General features: G+C 42.8%; 1 protein-coding gene across 1 annotated transcript; it reads left to right on the top strand.

The window, feature by feature from the left end:
- LOC139414502 (haloacid dehalogenase-like hydrolase domain-containing 5) lies at positions 1 to 27,960 on the top strand. The gene is made up of 8 exons (XM_071162412.1): positions 1 to 124; positions 5,610 to 5,813; positions 7,894 to 8,006; positions 9,252 to 9,345; positions 19,708 to 19,741; positions 19,876 to 20,050; positions 23,768 to 23,956; positions 27,439 to 27,960. The coding sequence occupies exons 1-8, from the start codon at positions 8 to 10 to the stop codon at positions 27,854 to 27,856; spliced, it is 1,344 nt and encodes a 447-aa protein (XP_071018513.1). The 5' UTR covers positions 1 to 7; the 3' UTR covers positions 27,857 to 27,960.

The following is a 27,960-nucleotide window of genomic DNA, read 5'->3' as shown; positions in this document are numbered from 1 at the left end:
CAGAATCATGAAGGCACTGAGTGTCCTACACCGGGCTGCGAACACCCTGCTCAGCCATCCCGGGAACCGGGGAACTCTACTGACAAGGTGTGGGATAAGCGGCGCCTCGACGTTAAATAACAAGGTAGTGTTGTTACGTTACAGTCTCGTCATTATGCAGTACTTGGTTGATACAATGTATCGATATAATAACGTTATAGCGGTGTAATTATGCAAGATCGTTTTGGGGTTTCGAAGTGTTTAATTCAACTGGCCTCTGAATAGATCTGTGGTCTGTAGGTTACAATAACTAAACGTTTGCAGCAGCCAACTAGACCGAGAGAAAAAAACTCTATTCTCTATGCATTAACTGTTTATGAAAATCTTGAATATTTACATTGACTGCCCCCCCCTCTTGTTTTTACACTGCTGCTACTCGCTGTTTACTATCTATGCATAGTCACTTCACCCCTACCTACTAACTACCTTCTACTAACCTGTACCCCTGCACATTGACTTTGTACGGGTACCCCCTGGATATAGCCTCGTTATTGTTATTTTATTGTGTTTTCTTTTCATTAGATTTTTTACTTTAGTTGATTTAATATATATTTTCTTAACTATATTTCTTGAACCGCATTGTTGGTTAATTAAGGGCTTGTAAGTAAGCATTCACGGTAAATATTCGGCGCATGTGTTGTATTCGGCGCATTTGACAAATACAAATTAAATTTGATTTGATTGGTCGGGTATTTTTATTGTACCTTTATTTAACTAGGCAAATCAGTTAAGAACAAATTCTTATTTACAATGACGGCCTACCGGTGAACAGTGGGTTAACTGCCTTGTTCAGGGGCAGAACGACAGATTTGTACCTTGTCAGCTCGTGGATTCGAGTAAAGGGGGCTTTACTGTTCTTAGGTTGTGGGATGACTTTTGCTTCCATCCAAGCCTGGGGCCACACACTTTCTAGTAGGCTTAAATTGAAAATATGGCAAATAGAAGTGACATTATTGTCTGCTATTATCCTCAGTAATTTTCCATCCAAGTTGTCAGACCCCGGTGGCTTGTCATTGTTGATAGAAAACAATACTTTTTTCACTTCTTCCACACTCACTTTAGGGAATTAAAAATTACAATGCTTGCCTTTCATAATTTGGTCAGATATTCTTGAGGTGTAGTGTCAGCGTTTGTTGCTGGCATGTCATGCCTAAATTTGCTAATCTTGCCAATGAAAAAATCATTAAAGACTTTGGCAATATACCTCACCACACCACTATATATCCACAGTACACCACCACACCACTATATATCTACAGTACATTACCACACCACTACATATCCACAGTACTACAACACTACATATCCACAGTACATCACCACACCACTATATATCCACAGTACACCACCACACCACTACATATCCACAGTACACCACCACACCACTACATATCCACAGTACATCACCACACCACTACATATCCACAGCACACCACCACACCACTATATATCCACAGTACACCACCACACCACTACATATCCACAGTACACCACTACATATCCACAGTACATCACCACACCACTACATATCCACAGTACCACACCACTACATATCCACAGTACATCAGCACACCACTATATATCCACAGTACACCACCACACCACTATATATCCACAATACACCACCACACCACTATATATCCACAGTACATTACCACACCACTACATATCCACAGTACCACACCACTAAATATCCACAGTACACCACCACACCACTACATATCCACAGTACACCACCACACCACTACATATCCACAGTACATCACCACACCACTACGTATCCACAGTACACCACCACACCACTACATATCCACAGTACATCAACACACCACTACATATCCACAGCACACCACCACACCACTATATATCCACAGTACATCACCACACCACTACATATCCACACCACCACACCACTACATATCCACAGTACACCACCACACCACTACATTTCCACAGTACATCACCACACCACTATATATCCACAGTACATCACCACACCACTATATATGCACAGTACATCACCACACCACTACATATCCACACCACCACACCACTACATATCCACAGTACACCACCACACCACTACATATCCATATCACCACACCACTACATAGCTACAGTACCTCACGACTACATATCCACAGTACCTCACCACACAACTACATATCCATATCACCACACCACTACATATCCACAGTACCTCACCACTACATATCCACATCACCACACCACTACATATCCACACCACTACATATCCATATCACCACACCACGAAACATCCACACCACCACACCACTAAATATCCATAGTTCCACAGTAGATGGATATGGATATGTAATGGTGTGGTGATGTACTGTGTATATATAGTGGTGTGGTGATGTGGATATGTAGTGGTGTGGTGATGTGGATATGTAGTGGTGTGGTGATGTACTGTGGATATGTAGTGGTGTGGTGATGTACTGTGGATATGTAGTGGTGTGGTACTGTGGATATGTAGTGGTGATGTGGATATGTAGTGGTGTGGTGATGTAGATATGTAGTGGTGTGGTGGTGCACTGTGGATATGTAGTGGTGTGGTGAGGTACTATGGATATGTAGTGGTGTGGTACTGTGGATATGTAGTGGTGTGTTGAGGTACTATGGATATGTAGTGGTGTGGTGTGGTACTGTTGATATGTAGTGGTGTGGTGATGTGGATATGTAGTGGTGTGGTGATGTGGATATGTAGTGGTGTGGTGATGTACTGTGGATATGTAGTGGTGTGGTGATGTACTGTGGATATGTAGTGGTGTGGTACTGTGGATATGTAGTGGTGATGTGGATATGTAGTGGTGTGGTGATGTAGATATGTAGTGGTGTGGTGGTGCACTGTGGATATGTAGTGGTGTGGTGAGGTACTATGGATATGTAGTGGTGTGGTACTGTGGATATGTAGTGGTGTGTTGAGGTACTATGGATATGTAGTGGTGTGGTGTGGTACTGTTGATATGTAGTGGTGTGGTGATGTGGATATGTAGTGGTGTGGTGATGTGGATATGTTGTGGTGTGGTGATGTAGATATGTAGTGGTGTGGTGATGTGGATATGTAGTGGTGAGGTACTATGGATATGTAGTGGTGTGGTACTGTGGATATGTCGTGGTGTGTAGATGTGGATATGTAGTGGTGTGGTGATGTGGATGTGTAGTGGTGTGGTACTGTGGATATGTAGTGGTGTGGTGATGTGGATATGTTGTGGTGTGGTGATGTGGATACGTAGTGGTGAGGTACTGTGGATATGTAGTGGTGTGGTGAGGTACTGTGGATATTTAGTGGTGTGGTGAGGTACTGTGGATATGTAGTGGTGTGGTGGTGTGGATATGTAGTGGTGTGGTGAGGTACTATGTATATGTAGTGGTGTGGTGAGGTACTGTGGATATTTAGTGGTGTGGTGATGTACTGTGGATATGTAGTGGTGTGGTGAGGTACTGTGGATATGTAGTGGTGTGGTGATGTGGATATTTAGTGGTGTGGTGAGGTACTGTGGATATGTAGTGGTGTGGTGGTGTGGATATATAGTGGTGTGGTGGTGTGGATATGTAGTGGTGTGGTGAGGTACTGTGGATATTTAGTGGTGTGGTGAGGTACTGTGGATATGTAGTGGTGTGGTGAGGTACTGTGGATATGTAGTGGTGTGGTGATGTGGATATGTTGTGGTGTGGTGATGTGGATACGTAGTGGTGTGGTACTGTGGATATGTAGTGGTGTGGTGAGGTACTGTGGATATTTAGTGGTGTGGTGTGGTACTGTGGATATGTAGTGGTGTGGTGATGTACTGTAAATATGTAGTGGTGTGGTGATGTGGATATGTTGTGGTGTGGTGATGTGGATACGTAGTGGTGAGGTACTGTGGATATGTAGTGGTGAGGTACTGTGGATATGAAGTGGTGTGGTGAGGTACTGTGGATATGTAGTGGTGTGGTACTGTGGAGCTATGGATATTTAGTGGTGTGGTGGTGTGGATGTTTCGTGGTGTGGTGATATGGATATGTAGTGGTGTGGATATGTAGTGGTGTGGTGATGTGGATATGTAGTGGTGAGGTACTGTGGATATGTAGTGGTGTGGTGATATGGATATGTAGTTGTGTGGTGAGGTACTGTGGATATGTAGTCGTGAGGTACTGTAGCTATGTAGTGGTGTGGTGATATGGATATGTAGTGGTGTGGATATGTAGTGGTATGGTGATGTGGATATGTAGTGGTGTGGTGAGGTACTGTGGATATGTAGTGGTGTGGTGAGGTACTGTGGATATGTAGTGGTGTGGTGGTGTACTGTGGATATGTAGTGGTGTGGTGATGTACTGTGGATATGTAGTGGTGTGGTGATGTACTGTGGATATATAGTGGTGCGTTTTGGTCCTCCCATTACACACCATCACATGCTCATCTATCACTCCAGTGTTAATCTGCTAAATTGTAATTACTTTGCTACTATGGCCTATTTATTGCCATACCTCCTCATGTCATTTGCACACACTGTATATAGACTTTCTTTTTTTTCTATTGTGTTATTGACTGCACGCTTGTTTATTCCATGTGTAACTCTGTGTTGTTGTTTCTGTCGCACTGCTTTGCTTTATCTTGGCTGGGTCACAGTTGTAAATGAGAACTTGTTCTCAGCTAGCTTACCTGGTTAAATAAAGGTGAAATAATAATAAATCAATAAATATAAAGCTGGGTTGATACTGGTTTATAAAGCTGGGATGATGCTGGTTTATAAAGCTGGGACAATGCTGGTTTATAAAGCTGGGATGATGCTGGTTTATACAACTAGGACGATGCTGGTTTATAAAGCTGGGATGATGCTGGTTTATAAAGCTGGGACGATGCTGGTTTATACAACTAGGACGATGCTGGTTTATAAAGCTGGGATGATGCTGGTTTATGAAAGCTGGGATGATGCTGGTTTATAATGCTGGGATGATGCTGGTTTATAAAGCTGGGATGATGCTGGTTTATACAACTGGGACGATGCTGGTTTATAAAGCTGGGATGATGCTGGTTTATAAAGCTGGGATGATGCTGGTTTATAAAGCTGGGATGATGCTGGTTTATAAAGCTAGGATGATGCTGGTTTATAAAGCTGGGATGATGCTGGTTTATAAAGCTGCAAAACATTGTTTAGTATTATGCTCTGAGAATGCTCTATTATTCTTTGCAGTGCAGGTTAGAGGTTAGGGTGGGTCTGTCTGTGTCTGTTTGGGTCTGTCTGGGTCCGTTTGCATCTGTCTGTGTCTGTTTGGGTCTGTCTGGGTCTGTCTGGGTCTGCTTGGGTCTGTCTGGGTCTGTTTGCATCCGTCTGGGTCTGTCTGGGGCTGTTTGCTTTTGGTTGTGCAGATCAGGACTAGATCTTGCCGTTTTGCTGTGATGCCATGCATGGATGGTTTGTGTGTGACAACACCTGAAATGTAAAAACTAAATAAATCCAAACTAAAAAACAACAACTGAAATGTAAAGAATGGTTGTACAGTATTTGTCACATGGTTTGTCCAATGCCTTTCTCAGAAGTGTCAATGATCCTCCTGTGCTCTAGATCCAGCCAGGGTTCGGTCTGCTGTTTGACATCGATGGGGTGCTGGTCCGGGGGAAGACTCCTATTCCAGCTGCTAAAAAGGCCTTCCAGAAGTTGGTGGACTCCAGAGGACAGTTCTTGGTTCCTGTGGTGTTCGTCACCAACGCTGGAAACTGTCTCCGTCAGAAGAAGGCTGATCAACTGTCTCAAATACTGGGAGTGCCTGTGAGTCCAAACCTAACCCTACCCTCTGACCCCTAACCCTAACCATGGGAGTCCAACCCAAACCTATGACCCCTAACCTTAACCTCTGAATACTAACCCTGGGAGTCCAACCCTAACCTTAACCCTAACCTTTGACTACTAACCCTGGGAGTCCAACCCTAACCTTTGACCCCTAACCCTAATCTCTGACTACTAACCCTGGGAGTCCAACCCTAACCTTAACCTCTGACTTCTAACCCTGGGAGTCCAACCCTAGGAGTCCAACCTCTAACCCTGGGAGTCTAACCCTAACCCTGGAAGTCTAACCCTGGGAGTCCAACCCTGGGAGTCCAACCTCTAACCCTGGGTGTCTAACCTCTAACCTTGGGAGTCTAACCCTGGGAGTCCAACACTGGGAGTCTAACCTCTAACCCTGGGATTCTAACCCCTAACTCTGGGAGTCTAACCCTATAAATCTAACCCCTAACCCTGGGAGTCTAACCCCTAACCCCTGGGAGTCTAACCCTAACCCTGGGAGTCTAACCCTTGGAGTCTAACCCAAACCCCTGGGAGTCTAACCCAAACCCCTGGGAGTCTAACCCCTAACCCTGGGAGTCTAGCCCAAACCCCTGGGAGTCTAACCCTGGGAGTCTAACCCCTAACCCTGGGCGTCTAACCCTGGGAGTCTAACCCCTAACCCTGGGAGTCTAACCCTAACCCTGGGAGTCTAACCGTGTGAGTCTAACCCCTAACCCCTGGGAGTCTAACCCAAAGCTCTGGGAGTCTAACCCCTAACCCTGGGAGTCCAACCCTGGGAGTCTAACCCTGGGAGTCTAACCCTGGGAGTTCAACCCTGGGAGTCCAACCTCTAACCCTGGGAGTCCAACCCCTAACCCTGGGAGTCTAACCCCTAACCCTGGGAGTCTAACCTCTAACCCCTAACCCTGGGTGTCCGACCCCTAACCCTGGGAGTCTAACCCTAACCCCTGGGAGTCTAACCCCTAACCCCGGGAATCTAACCCCTTACCCTGGGAGTCTAACCCCTTACCCTGGGAGTCTAACCCTAACCCTGGGAGTCTAACCCCTAACACCGGGAATCTAACCCTAACCCTGTGAGTCTAACCCTGGGAGTCTAACCCTGGAAGTCTAACCCTGGAAGTCTAACCCCTAACCCCGGGAATCTAACCCTAACCCTGGGAGTCTAACCCCTTACCCTGGGAGTCTAACCCCTTACCCTGGGAGTCTAACCCCTTACCCTGGGAGTCTAACCCCTAACCCCGGGAATCTAACCCTAACCCAGGGAGTTTAACCCTAACCTTGGGAGTCTAACCCTGGAAGTCTAACCCCTAACCCCGGGAATCTAACCCTAACCCTGGGAGTCTAACCCCTGGGGCGGCAGGGTAGCCTAGTGGTTAGAGCGTTGGACTAGTAACTGGAAGGTTGCAAGTTCAAACCCCCGAGCTGACAAGGAACAAATCTGTCGTTCTGCCCCTGAACAGGCAGTTAACCCACTGTTCCTAGGCCGTCATTGAAAATAAGAATTTGTTCTTAACTGACTTGCCTGGTTAAATAAAGGTAAAATAAATAAAAAAAAAATACCCTGGGAGTCTAACCCCTTACCCTGGGAGTCTAACCCCTTACCCTGGGAGTCTAACCCTAACCCTTGGAGTCCAACCCCTAACCCTGGGATTCTAACCCTAACCTTGGGGGTTTAACCTCTGACCCTTGGAGTTCAACCCTAACCCCTAACCCTGGGATTCTAACCCTAACCTTGGGAGTCTAACCTTAAACCTGGTGCTGGGAGTATCTGCAAGCCAGGCTCATGTTTCATGTCTCTTACAGCAAGCTAATTCACCTGGAGGTCGGAACTGAGAAGTGCAAATAACATTCATGTAAAACTGTCTGGATGTTGTCATAGTGTCTGTCACCTGACCTAAAATCATTAACATGCAATTATGTTATCTGATCTACAATCATTATCATTCTCACTTTATACTGAAGGTGGTTTCAGGCTGTGGTTTCAGGCAGCAGCCACTCCAGTAGACTGCAACAGTCACTCTGTTTGATTACTTTGTATCTGTGTTGTGTCTTTCTCTTGTAGATCTCCCAGGACCAGGTGATGCTGTCTCACAGTCCTCTCAGGATGTTCACGAAGTACCATGAGAAATGTGTTCTGGTGTCAGGACAAGGACCTGTACTGGATATCGCTAACAAGTATCTGTCTAATCACTTCTAACTCTGCTGTTTCACTGTGCCATCATCACCAGATGTATATAGTTACTCAGCCAGTGTGAGTAGCTTCGACATTTAAAACATCAATCAAAGCCTTTAGTCTTTCTTAGAGGGGTAGTTCTATGTTGATCAGTGAGATCACATGGCTGTACAGCTGGTTGTGTTTTGTAACCCTGGTTCATCTGCTCCCCATACATTCAAGGTCTCTGTGATTACTGGGTGACAGCCTGGCAGGTCCAGGGACAGTAATGAGAGCTTATACAATAATAGTGCTCTGATAACTGGGGGGGGGGGGGGGGCATTTTAGGTGAAGCCAACAAAATGTTGTGCACCGATGATGATGATAAGAGCAGATGATGTTGTAGTTCAGTTAAAGGTTTGGCCTACTGCTTCAACCTAAACACAGCATTGTCAGCCCATGATCAGACCATTTCTAGCACAGAGAATACCTAACGGTCTTTGATATAGTATAAACTGTGGAAATTCCACTGAGTATACAAAACATTAAGAGTATTCCATGACATAGACTGACCAGGCGAATCCAAGTGAAAGCTATGATCCCTTATTGATGTCAATTGTTAAATCCACTTCAATCAGTGTTAATGAAGGGGAGGAGATAGGAAAAATAAGGACTTTCAAGCCTTGAGACATGGATTGTGTATGTGTGCCATTCAGAGGGTGAATGGGCAAGATAAAACATTTAAGTGCCTTTGAACGGTTTGTGTCAAGAACTGCAAGGTTGCTGAGTTTTTTACATCCATGTGTATCAAGAATGGTCCACCACCCAAAGGACATCCAGCTGATTTGATACAACTGTGGGAAGCATTGGAGTCAACATGGGTCAGCATCCCTGTGGACTGCTTTCAATACCTTGTAGAGTCCATGCCCCTACGAATTGAGGCTGTTCTGAGGGCAAAAGAGGGTGGGGTACCAGTAAATATTATGAAAGTGTTCCTAATGTTGGGCTCCCGAGTGGCACAGTGGTCTAAGGTACTGCACCTTAGTGCAAGATGCGTCACTACAATCCCTGGTTCGAATCCAGGCTGTATCACATCTGGCCCTGATTGGGAGTCCCATAAAGCGGCGCACAATTGGCCCAGCGTCGTCCGGGGTAGGCTGTCAATGTAAATAAGGATTTGTTTCTTAACTGACTTGCCTACTTAAATAAATGTTTGGTATGTTTTAGTGTTATAGATGTTACCATGTTGATCCTTAACGTTCCTCCAGTCTGGGCTTCCAGAATGTGGTGAGCATCGACATGTTGAGAGAATACTTCCCCCTGCTGGATATGGTGGACCACAACAGACGACCCAAACTACCAGTAGGAACACGCACGCACGCCTGCACGCACAGTGGTGCTTTTGGACAGGAAAAATCATTCATACAACCACATTGGATCATGGTGGCGATATTGTTTGAGCTAGAGTCCTGGAAGATGTTGTGTTTAAAAACATGGGTACATGCACTACAGTTCAATAGTTTGGGTCACTTAGAAATGTCTTTGTTTTCCATGAAAATATACATGAAATTAGTTGCAAAATGAATAGGAAATATAGTCAAGACGTTGACAAGGTTATAAATAATGATTTTTAATTGAAATAATAGTGTCCTTCAAACTTTGCTTTCGTCAAAGAATCCTCCATTTGCAGCAATTACAGCCTTGCAGACCTTTGGCATTCTAGTTGTCAATTTGTTGATGTAATCTGAAGAGATTTCATCCCATGCTTCCTGAAGCACAAGTTGGATTGGCTTGATGGGCACTTCTTACGTACCACACGGTCAAGCTGCTCCCACAACAGCTCAATAGGGTTGAGATCCGGTGACTGTGCTGGCCACTCCATTATAGACAGAATACCAGCTGACTGCTTCTTCCCTAAATACTTCTTGCATAGTTTGGAGCTGTGCTTTGGGTCATTGTCCTGTTGTAGAAGGAAATTGGCTCCAATTAAGCGCTGTCCACAGGGTATGGCATGGAGTTGCAAAATGGAGTGATAGCCTTCCTTCTTCAAGATCACTTTTACCCTTTACTTATCCCCCACTTTACCACCACCAAAGCACCCCCAGACCATCACATTGCCTCCACCTCCACCAGACCATCACATTGCCTCCACCTCCACCAGACCATCACATTGCCTCCACCTCCACCAGACCATCACATTGCCTCCACCAGACCATCACATTGCCTCCACCTCCACCAGACCATCACATTGCCTCCACCTCCACCAGACCATCACATTGCTTCCACCTCCACCAGACCATCACATTGCTTCCACCTCCACCAGACCATCACATTGCCTCCACCAGACCATCACATTGCCTCCACCAGACCATCACATTGCCTCCACCAGACCATCACATTGCCTCCCTCCACCTCCACCAGACCATCACATTGCCTCCTTCCACCTCCACCAGACCATCACATTGCCTCCACCAGACCATCACATTGCCTCCACCAGACCATCACATTGCCTCCCTCCACCTCCACCAGACCATCACATTGCCTCCTTCCACCTCCACCAGACCATCACATTGCCTCCTTCCACCTCCACCAGACCATCACATTGCCTCCACCAGACCATCACATTGTCTCCACCTCCACCAGACCATCACACTGCCTCCACCATGCTTGACAGATGGCATCAAGCACTCCTCCAGCATTTTTATTTTATCTGCGTCTCTCGACGCAGTTCTACTTTGTGATCCGAACACCTCAAATTTAGATTTGTTTGTCCATAATACTTTTTTCCAATCTTCCTCTGTTCAGTGTCTGTGTTCTTTTTCCCATCTTAATCTTTTTGTACTTTTATTGGCCAATCTGGCTTTTTCTTTGCAACTCTGCCTGTACTTGTCCTCTTGCTCAGTTGTGCACCGGTGCCTCCCTCTTTCTATTCTGGTTTGCGCTGTTCTGTGAAGGGAGAGATCTTCAGTTTCTCTCATGGAATAGCCTTCATTTCTCAGAACAAGAATAGACTGACGAGTTTCAGAAGAAAGTACTGGCCATTTTGAGCCTATAATCGAACCCACAGATACTGATGCTCCAGATACTCAGCTAGTCTAAAGAAGGCCAGTTTTATTGCTTCTTTAATCAGGACAACAGTTTTCAGCTGTGCTAACATAATTGCAAAATGGTTTTCTAATGATCAATTAGCCTTTTAAAATTATAAACTTGGATTAGCTAACACAACGTACCATTGGAACACAGGAGTGATGGTTGCTGATAATGGGCCTCTGTACGTCTATGTAGATATTCCATTAAAAATAAGCCGTTTCCAGCTACAATAGTCATTTACAACATTAACAATGTCTACACTGTATTTCTGATCAATTTGATGTTATTTTAATGGACAAAAAATATGATTTTCTTTCAAAAACAAGGACATTTCTAAGTGACCCCAAACTTTTGAACTGTAGCGTACATTTTTTCAACAACAGGTTATGGTCAATAATATCAAAGGCTGCACTGAAATCTAACAGTACAGCTCCCACAATCTTCTTATTATCAATTTCTTTCAACCAATCAGTCATTTGTGTCAGTGCAGTACATGTTGTGTGCCTTTCTCTACAAGCGTGCTGAAAGTCTGTTGTTAATTTGTTTATAGAGAAATAGCATTGTATTTGATCAAACACCATTTTTTTTCAACAGTTTGCTAAGAGCTGGCAGCAAGCTGATAGGTCTGCTGTTAGAACCAATAAAGGCCACTTTACCACTCTTGGGTTGCAGAATTACTTTGTCTTCCCTCCAGGCCTGAGGACAAAGACTTTCCTCTAGGCTCAGATTAAAGATATGACAGATAGGAGTGGCTATAGAGTCAGCTACCATCCTCAGTAGCTTTCCATCTAAGTTGTTAATGCCAGGATGTTTGTCATTATTGATCGATAACAATCATTTTTCCACCTCTCCCACACTAACTTTACAAAATTCAAACGCTTTCATTTTGTTTCACGCATGAGTACAATGGCTCACTTCGTTGTTGGGATTTTTTTTGTAACATAATTTCTCAAATTGCAATAAGTCAGCCAGTCAAATGTGCAGCCAGACTTATTAGCCACTCCTTTTGCTCCATCTCTTTCAACAATTCCTCATCTAACCATGGATTTTTAACAGGTTTCTTAGCAGGTGCATGTTTATCAATAATTGGAAGAAGCAACTGGATGCTCCTTATTAAATCACATCAGACCAACAAATATTTTGAACATCATTCACGTAAGAGTCACAGCAAAGTATTTTGTATGATCTCTCATACACAATTTTAGTCCCATCTTTTGGAACTTTGGCTTTCCTGCTTTATTGTGATCACTGCATTCAATGGGTACGGATACAGCACACACATCCTTGGGTCGCTCATATTTTCAGTTCGCTGCAGCTAGCAACTGGAATGAGCTGCAACAAAGTGGACAGTTTTATCTCAATCTCTTCATTCAAAGACTCAATCATGGACACTCTTACTGATAGTTGTGCGTGTTATATTGTTGTCTCTAGCTTCTTGCCCTTTGTGCTGTTGTCTGTGCCCAATAATCTTGTACCCTGTTTTATGTTGCTACCATGTTGTGCTGCTGCCATGTCGTGTTGCTACCATCAACATTCAGGTCCCCAAGAAAGTAGACTTCTCTGTTTACATCACATACACTATCAAACATTTCACACATATTATTTAGATACTGACTGTTAGCACCTGGTGGCCTGTAGCAGCACCCCAAAAGAAAAGGCGTTAGATGTGCCAGGTGAACCCTTCTACCACAACACTTCAATAACACTTGACATAAGATGTTCTCGAAGCATTACAGGGATATGGCTCTGAATATATATAGCAACACCTCCCCCATAAGCATTTCTGTCTCTTCTATACATGTTATATCCTTGTATTGCTACTGCTGTATCATACAATTAAATATCTAAGTGAGTCAGAAATGGCTAATATATTAATGTTATCTGATGATAGCAATACATTGATTTCATTAATCTTATTTCTAAGGCTACATATGTTAATATGGGCTATTTTCAGCCCTTTCCTGTTTAGCTTATCAGATATAAACATAATATGGAAAAGAGGAAACAAAGCAAGAGGAAAAAAAGATGCAGTCCATGAATCAGTTGGTGTGTATAAGTGTGTGTGTGCTGCGGGGATGAAGCTACGAACCCATAGGTTCTCTTAACCCTAACATGCTTTTGGGAGGGAGGGTGGAAAATAAGCATTTCACTGTTGTATTCGGTACTAAACTAAAACACTAAGCTATTTTCTTGTTGTTGTAAGAACTGCTTGTAGAACTATTTTTGTTTGTTTAAAAGATCCTTAAGCTGTGAGAGACAATCAATCAAATGTATTTACAGTGCCTTGCGAAAGTATTCGGCCCCCTTGAACTTTGCGACCTTTTGCCACATTTCAGGCTTCAAACATAAAGATATAAAACTGTATTTTTTTGTGAAGAATCAACAACAAGTGGGACACAATCATGAAGTGGAACGACATTTATTGGATATTTCAAACTTTTTTAACAAATCAAAAACTGAAAAATTGGGCGTGCAAAATTATTCAGCCCCCTTAAGTTAATACTTTGTAGCGCCACCTTTTGCTGCGATTACAGCTGTAAGTCGCTTGGGGTATGTCTCTATCAGTTTTGCACATCGAGAGACTGAAATGTTTTCCCATTCCTCCTTGCAAAACAGCTCGAGCTCAGTGAGGTTGGATGGAGAGCATTTGTGAACAGCAGTTTTCAGTTCTTTCCACAGATTCTCGATTGGATTCAGGTCTGGACTTTGACTTGGCCATTCTAACACCTGGATATGTTTATTTTTGAACCATTCCATTGTAGATTTTGCTTTATGTTTTGGATCATTGTCTTGTTGGAAGACAAATCTCCGTCCCAGTCTCAGGTCTTTTGCAGACTCCATCAGGTTTTCTTCCAGAATGGTCCTGTATTTGGCTCCATCCATCTTCCCATCAATTTTAACCATCTTCCCTGTCCCTGCTGAAGAAAAGCAGGCCCAAACCATGATGCTGCCACCACCATGTTTGACAGTGGGGATGGTGTGTTCAGCTGTGTTGCTTTTACGCCAAACATAACGTTTTGCATTGTTGCCAAAAAGTTCCATTTTGGTTTCATCTGACCAGAGCACCTTCTTCCACATGTTTGGTGTGTCTCCCAGGTGGCTTGTGGCAAACTTTAAACAACACTTTTTATGGATATCTTTAAGAAATGGCTTTCTTCTTGCCACTCTTCCATAAAGGCCAGATTTGTGCAATATACGACTGATTGTTGTCCTATGGACAGAGTCTCCCACCTCAGCTGTAGATCTCTGCAGTTCATCCAGAGTGATCATGGGCCTCTTGGCTGCATCTCTGATCAGTCTTCTCCTTGTATGAGCTGAAAGTTTAGAGGGACGGCCAGGTCTTGGTAGATTTGCAGTGGTCTGATACTCCTTCCATTTCAATATTATCGCTTGCACAGTGCTCCTTGGGATGTTTAAAGCTTGGGAAATCTTTTTGTATCCAAATCCGGCTTTAAACTTCTTCACAACAGTATCTCGGACCTGCCTGGTGTGTTCCTTGTTCTTCATGATGCTCTCTGCGCTTTTAACGGACCTCTGAGACTATCACAGTGCAGGTGCATTTATACGGAGACTTGATTGACACACAGGTGGATTGTATTTATCATCATTAGTCATTTAGGTCAACATTGGATCATTCAGAGATCCTCACTGAACTTCTGGAGAGAGTTTGCTGCACTGAAAGTAAAGGGGCTGAATAATTTTGCACGCCCAATTTTTCAGTTTTTGATTTGTTAAAAAAGTTTGAAATATCCAATAAATGTCGTTCCACTTCATGATTGTGTCCCACTTGTTGTTGATTCTTCACAAAAAAATACAGTTTTATATATTTATGTTTGAAGCCTGAAATGTGGCAAAAGGTCGCAAAGTTCAAGGGGGCCGAATACTTTCGCAAGGCACTGTATAAAGCCCTTTTTACATCAGCAGATGTCACAAAGTGCTATACAGAAACCCAGCCTAAAACCCCAAACAGCAAGCAATGAAGATGTAGAAGCACGGTGACTAGGAAAAACTCCCTAGAAAGGCAGGAACCCAGGAAGAAACCTAGAGAGAAACCAGGCTCTGAGGGGTGGCCAGTCTGAGGGCTGTGCCGGGTGGAGATTATAAGAGTACATGGCCATTTAAGGCCATATTGTTATTTATGATGTTCAAACAGTACCTCAACAGTACTCCCGCCTGCTTTGGTCTTTGTTATGCCAACAACGTAGGTTACGCTGTCACTTCCAGACAGGGCAGGTTGCATGGATCTAGAAAGCCACAAGTCGGGACAATCTGCAGTCCCAGCCACAATGGCTAACCGCGTCACGGGCTGCGTTCAAGCGCTCAAGAAAACCCAGCTAGCTTAATAGGCAGCTAGCTAGCAGCTAGGCCAAATCATATCAAATTGTATTTGTCACATGCGCAGAATACAACAGATGTAGGTAGACCTTACAATGAAATGCTTACTTACAAGCCCTTAACCAACAATGCAGTTTTAAGAAAATACCAAAAAAAAAAAGTAAGAGATAAGAATAACAAATAATTAACGAGCAGCAGTAAATAACAATAGCTATATACAGGGGGTACCGGTACAGAGTCAATGTGCGGGGGCACTGGGGCCCCCAAACAGCTCCTCAGATCCGGCCTTGGGATCTGTCCTGTACTGAACAGATAGTAACAGTCCCAGCAACTTATGCCAACCACGTCACAGGATCCAAAATCAAAAGGTAGCTAGCTAGAAACCAAACTTTTTCAATAGACTTTCAAAACTTTCCAAAACAACAAACCGAGCTCTCCCTCGTTCCATGTTCAACAAGAAGTGAAGAAGACATTTAAAGTAGTCAACATCATTACAAATGGTCCAAAATAGATCAAAGGACTATTGCATGATCGGTTGATGTTGAGTTGTGATATTTGGCAAGTGTGGTAAGGAGTACAGAAGTAGCTCATCCTAGGGTGATGTGTCCAATTTGTCCAGATGGTGACATTATGATGCGAGTGTGTGTGCGTGTGTGTTTGACTATGTGCATTTACAGTATGTATGTGAAAGTTTTCATAGTGAAACACTATCAAACCTCCTGATGCACCCTTTCAGGTAGTACTAACACTTTTGCCATCATACAACAACTTCTCAACTCACTTCAACATTTACCAACAATGAACAACAGTACCTAGCTTGAACCCTGGCAACACTGCTCGCTGCTTTAATTATTGTGGGGTTTGCAAAGCAAAAGCCCCCACTTAAATCTTCAACATAATTCTCACTTTTTATTGTTATTAATGGGACGTACGAAGCAAACGTCACATTCTAAAACTTTGTTGTACTTCTTTTTCTTCTTCTTCTGCACGCTACTCCTCTTCCACTGCTACAAACACCATTCACACTTTAAAACGTCTTTCTTTTTGGCCATCTTCATTCACTTTAATGAGGCTAATAATTGTGACGTCATCACTTCCAACTTCCATCCACTGTAAATGCAACAATGCAACTTTTGACATAAATCAGCTACTTTGACAAAAACGTACACAAAGAGTTAAAGGTTGTGACATCTTCCTCTACTTCTCTGCTATTCAAATCTGGAATAATAACAGAATGATCTGGTACCAATCAAACGTTACAGCTGTTTAAGTGACCTCAACTTTTTCTGTAACTTTTTCTGAGGGTAGTTATTTGTGTTGAAATATGTGATCTAACACAATCCAAAGTAATAAGGTTGATAGTGTAGTCTATCAAAGTAATCATACCGATTATTTTACAACATTTAAGTTTGACTATATTTAACTCTTGGCTTCAGTAAACTTCTTCAACTACCACAAAAATACATGTAAAGAGTTGAAGCAAGTTCCATCAAATGTTTCAGAATGGAAAATTACCATCTAGTTATTGTTAGGTGGGACTTGCGAAGCAAAAGTTCATACTTTAAATCTTCGTCTTATTTTTCTGCATGCTACTCCTCTTACACCGTTTAAGCTAGAAACACCATTCAAACTATAAAATAGTGTGTTTGCATACAACTTAATGTTTTTATTTTATTTATACTTTTTAAACTATACATTTTTTGGTCTTTCTTTTTGTCCATCTTCATTCATTTTAATGGAACTTTTTTCAGCATTCTAAAGCTCCCCGTTGTGACATCAACGTTTCCAACATTCACTGTAACTTTCAATGTAACTTTTGAAACATCAGATACTTTGACCACTTTGCAATCAACTTAGGCAAAAGGTTAAAGCATATGAAATCTTCCTCTACTTCTCTGCTTTTCAAACCTGAAATAATAACAGAATTATCTGGTACCGATCAAATGCTACAGCTGTTTAAGTAACTGCATCAACAACATTTTCTCTAACTTTTTATAAACAACTTAACATTTGACCACTTACCCAACAAGTTAGACAAAAAGTTAGAGAGTGTGGCATCTTCGTCTACTGCTATGCTATTCAAATGTTTGCAGAACAAAAATATCCGCTACGAATCTAACTATACAGCAGTTTTAGTAAATATATTAACACTTTTTTTCCAACTTGTTCCAAACAACACTCCCCCCAAAAGTCAGCCAGAAACTTAGAGCGTATGGAATCTTCCTCTACTTCTCTGCTTTCCAAATCTGGCTTTGAACAAAAATATCTTCTACCAATAAAAAGTTACAGTTGTTTGTAGGAGTTTAGAGTGATGAAAAAAGAAGCTAGCTAACGTCAGCTCTCTCATAACATGTCATTGAGCAGCTCAAACAAAGTCATTGCTATGGATACCGATGCATTTAAATGGAAAAATGTGCATTAAATAATTCACAAACAATAATTATTGAACTGTTCAAGCTAGGGACACCAAACAAACGTTCACATGTTCAGGCTATGCTAACTTCAAATTCTCAAAAACTTTGATAAACTATAACTATATAAAAATTGCCTAAAATAACCCACTACGAGTAACACTTGAATCATTCAAGCTAGAAACACCAAACCAATTGTCACATGTTCAGGCTATCCTAACATAAAATTCTTTAAAACTTGTATCAACTACAACTATATAAATTAGCATAAAATAACCCACCAACAGTAACTCTTGAACCATTCAAGCAAGAGACACCAGACCAACTTTCACTTGCTCAGGCTATCATATCCTATCAATTAATCAAGCTAACAAGCTTCACAGGCTAGCAAGCACACCACATTTTCTACAGGAAATGTACTTTTCTAGTTATTGGTGAAGAAAAAAAAATCCCATGAGATGAAAATGTCAGGAATGTTCAGATTAGCAACATAATAAAGGTCCAATGGCCACACCCTCTCATGCAATACCATGCAAGACTCAATTTATCTAAATTGAGTCGCTATAATGGGCACATGTTTATCTCTCTTGATCTGTTTGACTCAGAGTGATGAAATTTGTCACACATGCTCAGGGAGGTGAGTCAAGCTAACCTGTAGAAAAGTGTTGAGTTTGGCCGCAGGGTGGCGCTGTTGGACAGGAAGAAACATTCATGCAAGCTCATTGGTTCATAGTGGCCATGTCGTTTAAAGACGTGCATCCATAAATGCTTGCAGGTATATTTAGGGGTTCATGCAGCAAAGCTGGTGAAATCCTGTTGTATTTGTTCCACTTCATTATTGTTATTATATTCCTCTTTCTACCATGTTGGTGAAGAAAAAAAAACATTTCCACGAGATGAAAAGGCCCTGGACTGTGCAACTTAACAACATGGTAAAGGCCCTAGGGCCACATCCTCTCACGCAATACCATGGCAATTGGCCACATGGTGGCTCTATAACAAGAGATTGAAAAGTCTAAGTCATCTAATTTAGTTCATAGGTCCCTCCCCTCACAAGGAACAAATTTGCCTCAAGAACCCATAAAGTCCACCTCTGCTATGACTGTGTTCTCCCTACGTATGTCATGTTGTGTTACTGTATATTATTGTATATACTGGTAGTTCAGAATATTATATATATTTAGCAGACACTTTTATCCAGTAGCCCAAAATATATTCCTACCACCTGAAGTTGACGATACCCTACCCATGGTGTATCACCATGTTACCTCTGCTAGAGCAGGATCACATGCACAGCGATGTGAAAGGTCAGGGAGGAGATGGTGATTGAGAGTGACTGTGCCCACATTAGGGTGTATGTACTCTGGTGTCCTAGGGACACTTTAGGGTGTTTGTACTCTGGTTACCTAGGGACACTTTAGGGTGTATGTACTCTGGTGTCCTAGGGACACTTTAGGGTGTATGTACTCTGGTGTCCTAGGGACACTTTAGGGTGTATGTACTTTGGTGTCCTAGGGACACTTTAGGGTGTATGTACTCTGGTGTCCTAGGGACACTTTAGGGTGTATGTACTCTGGTGTCCTAGGGACACTTTAGGGTGTATGTACTCTGGTGTCCTAGGGACACTTTAGGGTGTATGTACTCTGGTGTCCTAGGGACACTTTAGGGTGTATGTACTTTGGTGTCCTAGGGACACTTTAGGGTGTATGTACTCTGGTGTCCTAGGGACACTTTAGGGTGTATGTACTCTGGTGTCCTAGGGACACTTTAGGGTGTATGTACTCTGGTGTCCTAGGGACACTTTAGGGTGTATGTACTTTGGTGTCCTAGGGACACTTTAGGGTGTATGTACTCTGGAGCCCTGAATGTTATTCTTCTCTTGTTGCAGTCTTCACCTATTGTGAATCTCCCTATAGTTCAAGGTAAGAAGCATATTGTTCATATCGTAGTACATTTTCTCCAAATAATGGTTCTACATGTAGAACAACCTTTCAGATTTTAAGAAAGTATAAACTCACGATTTAATGATGTTGTTTCTCTTTTTTTCTGGTCGCAGCGGTCATCCTGTTCGGCGAGCCAATCCGATGGGAGACCAACCTGCAGCTGATCATTGATGTGTTGCTGACCAATGGGAGCCTGGGTAACGCCCATGAGATGCGTCACTCCTCCCACCTTCCGCTGCTGGCCTGTAACATGGACCTGATGTGGATGGCCGAGGCCCAGTCTCCACGGTAACAAGTCACTGAGAAAGATTACACTAAGTGACATGGAACATTGGTTGACAAATCAAATCAAATGTATTTATATAGCCCTTTGTACATCAGCTGATATCTCAAAGTGCTGTACAGAAACCCAGCCTAAAACCCCAAACAGCAAGCAATGCAGGTGTAGAAGCACGGTGGCTAGGAAAAACTCCATAGAAAGGCCAAAACCTAGGAAGAAACCTAGAGAGGAACCAGGCTATGTGGGGTGGCCAGTCCTCTTCTGGCTGTGCCGGGTGGAGATTATAACAGAACATGGCCAAGATGTTCAAATGTTCATAAATGACCAGCATGGTCCAATAATAATAAGGCAGAACAGTTGAAACTGGAGCAGCAGCACGGCCAGGTGGACTGGGGACAGCAAGGAGTCATCTCAGGTAGTCCTGAGGCATGGTCCTAGGGCTCAGGTCCTCCGAGAGAGAGAAAGAAAGAGAGAAAGAGAGAATTAGAGAGAGCACACTTAAATTCACACAGGACACCGAATAGGACAGGAGAAGTACTCCAGATATAACAAACTGACCCTAGCCCCCGACACATAAACTACTGCAGCATAAATACTGGAGGCTGAGACAGGAGGGGTCAGGAGACACTGTGGCCCCATCCGAGGACACCCCCGGACAGGGCCAAACAGGAAGGATATAACATATAACCCCACCCACTTTTCCAAAGCACTGCCCCCACACCACTAGAGGGATATCTTCAACCAACAACTTACCATCCTGAGACAAGGCTGAGTATAGCCCACAAAGATCTCCGCCACGGCACAACCCAAAGGGGGGGGGGGGGGGGCGCCAACCAAGACAGGATGATCACATCAGTGACTCAACCCACTCAGGTGACGCACCCCTCCCAGGGACGGTATGAGAGAGCCCCAGTAAGTCAGTGACTCAGCCTCTGTAATAGGGTTAGAGGCAGAGAATCCCAGTGGAAAGAGGGGAACCGGCCAGGCAGAGACAGCTCCAGAGCCTTTCCGTTCACCTTCCCACTCCTGGGCCAGACTACACTCAATCATATGACCCACTGAAGAGATGAGTCTTCAGTAAAGACTTAAAGGTTGAGACCGATTTTGCGTCTCTGACGTTAATAAATACATACAGCATTTAACAAAGTGAAGCTGTTTTTTTTTGGAACAGAAGTCTCATAAGTTATAAAAATGGAGCTCTATAGGAGAAAGCCCTGCCTCCAGCTGTTTGCTTAGAAATTCTAGGGACAATTAGGAGGCCTGCGTCTTGTGACCGTAGCGTACGTGTAGGTATGTACGGCAGGACCAGATCAGAGAGATAGGTAGGCGAAAGCCCATGTAATGCTTTGTAGGTTGGCAGTAAAACCTTTAAATCAGCCCTTGCTTTGACAGGAAGCCAGTGTAGGGAGGCTAGAACTGGAGTAATATGATAAATTTTTTGGGTTCTAGTCAGGATTCTAGCAGCCGTATTTAGCACTAACTGAAGTTTATTTAGTGCTTTATCCGGGTAGCCGGAAAGTAGAGCATTGCAGTAGTCTAACCTAGAAGTGACAAAAGCATGGATGAATTTTTCAGCATCATTTTTGGACAGAAAGTTTCTGATTTTTGCAATGTTACGTAGATGGAAAAAAGCTGTCCTGTACAACCATTAAGATTAATTGTCAGATTCAACAGAAGATCTCTTTGTTTCTTGGGACCTAGAACAAGCATCTCTGTTTTAAAGTAGAAAGTTTGCAGACATCCACTTGCTTATGTCTGAAACACATGCTTCTAGCGAGGGCAATTTTGGGGCTTCACCATGTTTCATTGAAATGTACAGCTGTGTGTCATCCGCATAGCAGTGAAAGTTAACATTATGTTTTCAAATGACATCCCCAAGAGGTAAAATATATAGTGAAACAACAGTGGTCCTAAAACAGAACCTTGAGGAACACTGAAATTTACAGTTGATTTGTCAGAGGACAAACCATTCACAGAGACAAACAGATATCGTTCCGACAGATAAGATCTAAACCAGGCCAGAACTTGTCCGTGTAGACCAATTTGGGTTTCCAATCTCTCCAAAAGAATGTGATGATCGATGGTATCAAAAGCAGCACTAAGGTCTAGGAGCACGAGGACAGATGCAGAGCCTCGGTCTGATGCCATTAAAAGGTAATTTACCACCTTCACAAGTGCAGTCTTAGTGCTATGATGGGGTCTAAAACCAGACTGAAGCATTTCGTATACATTGTTTGTCTTCAGGAAGGCAGTGAGTTGCTGCGCAACAGCCTTTTCTAAACATTTTGAGAGGAATGGAAGATTCAATATAGGCCGATAGTTTTTTATATTTTCTGGGTCAAGGTTTGGCTTTTTCAAGAGAGGCTTTATTACTGCCACTTTTAGTGAGTTTGGTACACATCCAGTGGATAGAGAGCCGTTTATTATGTTCAACATAGGAGGGCCAAGCACAGGCAGCAGCTCTTTCAGTAGTTTAGTTGGAATAGGGTCCAGTATGCAGCTTGAAGGTTTAGAGGCCATGATTATTTTCATCATTGTGTCAAGAGATATAGTACTAAAACACTTGAGTGTCTCTCTTGATCCTAGGTCCTGGCAGAGTTGTGCAGACTCAGGACAACTGAGCTTTGAAGGAATACGCAGATTTAATGAGGAGTCCGTAATTTGCTTTCTAATAATCATGATATTTTCCTCAAAGAAGTTCATGAATTTATCACTGCTAAAGTGAAAGCCATCCTCTCTTGGGGAATGCTGCTTTTTAGTTAGCTTTGCGACAGTATCAAAAAGGAATTTCGGATTGTTCTTATTTTCCTCAATTAAGTTAGAAAAATAGGATGATCGAGCAGCAGTAAGGGCTCTTCGGTACTGTCTTTCCAAGCTAGTCGGAAGACTTCCAGTTTGGTGTGGCGCCATTTCCATTCCAATTTTCTGGAAGCTTGCTTCAGAGCTCGGGTATTTTCTGTGTACCAGGGAGCTAGTTTCTTATGAGAAATGTTTTTAGTTTTTAGGGGTGCAACTGCATCTAGGGTATTGCGCAAGGTTCAATTGAGTTCCTCAGTTAGGTGGTTAACTGATTTTTGTCCTCTGTCATCCTTGGGTAGACAGAGGGAATCTGGAAGGACATCAAGGAATCTTTGTGTTGTCTGTGAATTTATAGCACGACTTTTGATGTTCCTTGGTTGGGGTCTGAGCAGATTATTTGTTGCAATTACAAACGTAATAAAATGGTGGTCCGATAGTCCAGGATTATGAGGAAAAACATTAAGATCCACAACATTTATTCCATGGGACAAAACTAGGTCCAAAGTATGACTGTGACAGTGAGTGGGTCCAGAGACATGTTGGACAAAACCCACTGAGTCGATGATGGCTCCGAAAGCCTTTTGGAGTGGGTCTGTGGACTTTTCCATGTGAATATTAAAGTCACCAAAGATTAGAATATTATCTGCTATGACTACTCAAGGTCCGATAGGAATTCAGGGAACTCAATGAGGAACGCTGTATATGGCCCAGGAGGCCTGTAAACAGTAGCTATAAAAAGTGATTGAGTAGGCTGCATAGATTTCATGACTAGAAGCTCAAAAGACGAAAACTTCATTTTTTTGTTGTTGTAAATTTAAATGTGCTATCGTAAATGTTAGCAACACCTCCGCCTTTGCGGGATGCACGAAGGTTGACAAAGGATTTAGTCACACTGTCAGTCATTGTGTGTGTGTGTGCTTGCGTAGGTTTGGCCATGGGATGTTCCTTGTGTGTCTGGAGAACATCTACAGGAAGATAACGGGTCAGGAGCTGAAGTACGAAGCTCTGATGGGGAAACCTTCTGAACTAACATATCACTTCGCTGAGTACCTCATCAGGGAGCAGGCTGCAGAGAGAGGCTGGAGGACACCTATAAGAACACTCTACGCTATCGGGTAATAACCTCATCAGAACACTATACACTATAAGGTTATAACCTACACCCATCAGAACACTATACACTATCGGATAATAACCCTAACAGAAGCAAAACACTATTGGGTAATAAACCCCATCAGAACACTCGATGCTATCAGGTTAGAACCTACACCCATCAGAACACCATACACAATCAGGCTCGAACCTACATCCATCACAACACAATTGGGTAATAAACATATCAGCACACTATATGATATTGGCTTGGAACCTACACCTATCAAAACACTATGCACTATCACTATTAGAGCCTACACCCATTAGAACACTATACACTATCGGGTAATAGCCCCATCAGAACACAATAAACTATCGGGTAATAGCCCCATCAGAACACACTACACTATCGGGTAATAACCCCATCAGAACCCTATACATTATCAGGTTAGAAGCTACAACCATCAGAACACAATACACTATCAGGTTAGAACCTACACCCATCACGACACAATACACTATTTGGTAATAAACATATCAGCACACTATATGATATCGGCTTGGAACCTACACCTATCAAAACACTATGCACTATCTTGTTTGAGCCTACACCCATCAGAACACTATAAACTATCAGGTTAGAACCTACACCCATCAGAACACTATGCACTATCGGGTTAGAACCTACACCCATCAGAACACTATACACTATCGAGTAATAACCCCATCAGAACCCTCAACGCTATCAGGTTAGAACCTACACCCATCAGAACACAATACACTATTGGGTAATAGCCCCATCAGAACACTAAACACTATCAGGTAATAACCCCATCAAGAACACAATACACTATCAGCTTGGAACCTACACCCATCAGAACACTATACACTATCGAGTAATAACCCCATCAGAACCCTCAACGCTATCAGGTTAGAACCTACACCCATCCTAACACTATACGCTATCGGGTAACAGCCCCATCAGAACACAATACACTATCAGGTAACAGCCCCATCAGAACACAATACACTATCAGGTAACAGCCCCATCAGAACACAATACACTATCAGGTAACAGCCCCATCAGAACACAATACACTATTGGGCAATAACTCCATCAGAACACTCTACGCTATCAGGTTAGAATCTTTACCCATCAGAACACAATCAGGTTCAAACCTACACCCATCAGAACACTATACGCTATCAGTTAATAGCCACATTAGAACATCCTACACTGTCGGGTTAGAACCTACACCCATCAGAACAATATCTACTTTCAGGTAATAGCCCCTTTAGAACACTCTACGCTATCGGGTTAGAACCTACACCTATCAGAACACTATACGTTATCAGGTAAGTACCCTAAACCCATCAGAACACTCTGCACTATCGGGTAACAACCCCATCAGAACACGATACACAATCAGGTTAGAATTTACATTCATCAGAACACTATAGGGATAGAACCTACACCCATCAGAACACTATACACTATCTGGTAAGTACCCTAAACCCATCAGAACACTATTGTCGTGTCTTTACTATCATTAACTGAAGACTTTTAGTTTTTCTCAAAAAATCAAATTTCTGTAATTATTATTACGCGATTAAACTGATTAATCATGTAACTGTAATTAACTAGGAAGTCGGGGCACCAAGGAAAATTTTCCGAATATAACTTTTCAGATATTTTCATATCTGATCAATAGTCTTCTGATGAATTAATTATTTATTTTACCTCACGTTAGTCTTATTCCAAACGGCGTGAATTGTTGGTTATCTGCACGAACCCAGTCTTCACTGTGAGTCATCCATACATCAATTGTCTTAAATCATTTATTTACTAACTAAGTAATTCACAGAAATGCATAAACAAACAGTAGATATTTACAAGGAAATGATAACGGAGATTCCCTAGTGGGATAAACCGGCATCGCGGCATGGTGTACAAAAGGGAAGTGGGGGTCGACTGAGATAAGACAACACACAGTTGATAATTATAACAATTGAAATGCTAATCCTTTGCACATGAACGCTCACTCATTCGTAAACAATTGCACTCAATAAATATATTTACACTCAGTGTGTCGTCGGGATCTCTGTTGAAAAGTTTGTTTCTGTTGGAGAGTTTGTCCGCCCTCTCTGTCGTGGTTAGAATGGGTAGTTCAGAGTGACATTCATTCATGTCGTTATGGATAGATGTTTCGGCGGTTGCAGGTCTTCACGTTCGATGATACCGAATTCCTAGCTGCAGACTAGTAATTAATATCAAATACTTGTTCTTATTCTGTCGGTATCGATAGTCTAAGAGTTTAACCACGTGGGATGGTTAAAAGATTCAGCAGTCTGGTCTCAAACATTGGCCCTCTGGTTATCGAGGTAAGCTGGTCTGCAACCTTTGTCCTCTCGTAATTGAGAGAAACATGGTCTGTTGAGAAATTCAAGGTGGGGATTTTATTCGGAATTGCAGAAAAGGGCCTGTCCCAGGATGCCCGACCATAACTGTGCTCATGGGCGGTCCTCTGATTTAGTTAAACTCAAAAGGGAATTGGAGTTTCCTTCATTAAACAGTCCAAAATTACATGACACAATTTCACAAACAGTATCATCCTCACTCATTTATCTTATACAACAATTAGATGTAAGCCTCATATCTGAGGCTATTATATAAACAGCGTTATGGTAATGTGGCCGTATTGGCTCCCATGAGTTTCACAAAATCGTACCAAACGGACCAGTTCGTAGCTGGATTCTTCACCAATCTTTTATACCTTCTCCAGAACATAAATGTTGTTCGGTTCTCCAGTTCTGTGAGGTGGAAGAAATTCATTTGTTCTCTATGAAAATTCACTCTCTCTCTATACTGTGGCCATGAGGAGATAATCTCCTCCAGGAATTTACAACCTCTCTCTGACCACAGCAGCCTGGGTGTAGGACACAGGGAGAAGGGGATGGGGCTTGCTGTACCCAAAGAGGGCAACGTCATGACACTATACACTATCGGGTTAAAACCTACACCCATCAGAACACTATACGCTATCAGGTAACAACCTCATCAGAACACAATACACAATCAGGTTAGGACCTACACCCATCAGAACACTATACACAATCAGGTTAGGACTACACCCATCAGAACACTCTACCCTATCAGGATAGAACCTACACCCATCAGAACACTATACTTCTACGCTGTCGGGTAAGGAACCACAGGAGGCAGCAAAACACTACAGCACAAACCGATCTGAGACAGAATTGTAAGAAACCCTACGCTTCACTCTAATTATTGTTCCTGTAAAATATACTGTATTACATGTTACATCTATGCAGTAATTATGTAATGATACTGTATTAACATGTTACACCTATGTAGTAATGCTGTAATGATACTATTGACATGTTACACCTATGTAGTATTGGTGTAATGATACTATTGACATGTTATTAGATACCCTGTTCCCTTCTAACTAGTGTCTAACCTTTATTCCATCTAACAAAGAGACAACCTGATGACAGATATCTATGGAGCCAACCTGTATAACCGCTATCTGGAGGAAAGGGTCCGGACCAGGCAGACTGCTGCCCAAGTAGTGCAGGCCACGGTGGAGGGTACAGGGGGCGGAGGGTCCCCTAAAGCCCTTCTCCAGGACCAGGACATGGAGACGGCCTTGGAGAGCGAGCTGGCCTCCCCCTCCGCCACCTCTTGTAAATCCCTGCTGGTATGTACCGGTATCTATAACCCCCACAGCGAGGTGCCGGCTGATGCCAGCCACAGCATCACTGAGACTGTGTTCCATGGTCACCGGGACTTCCGCTTCGACCCGGCCCTGATGGAACCAGGACACATCGTAGAGGACGTATACAACGCTGTGGAACTCATCTGTCAACAGGAGAACTTTGTCTCTACTAGGCATTGACCTGTAGAATAGCATTAGAGTTGTATAACTTTGTAAGTCCAAAATGACCCTATTCCCTGTGTAGTTCAAAAGATAGGGAATATGGTGCCATTTCATATTTGTAT

The sequence above is a fragment of the Oncorhynchus clarkii genome, chromosome 7 (assembly GCF_045791955.1).
Source record: "Oncorhynchus clarkii lewisi isolate Uvic-CL-2024 chromosome 7, UVic_Ocla_1.0, whole genome shotgun sequence".
NCBI classification, from domain to species: domain Eukaryota; kingdom Metazoa; phylum Chordata; class Actinopteri; order Salmoniformes; family Salmonidae; genus Oncorhynchus; species Oncorhynchus clarkii.
The sequence above is the reverse complement of the archived record's forward strand: the minus strand, read 5'-3'. Positions and strand labels throughout refer to the sequence as shown.

Coding starts and splice junctions, on each gene's coding strand:
- LOC139414502 (XM_071162412.1), top strand. CDS start 8: ATGAAGGCACTGAGTGTCCTACACCGGGCTGCGAACACCCTGCTCAGC. Junction 8,007..9,251: donor GTACTGGATATCGCTAACAA/GTATCTGTCTAA, acceptor ACGTTCCTCCAG/TCTGGGCTTCCAGAATGTGG. Junction 19,742..19,875: donor GAATCTCCCTATAGTTCAAG/GTAAGAAGCATA, acceptor TTCTGGTCGCAG/CGGTCATCCTGTTCGGCGAG.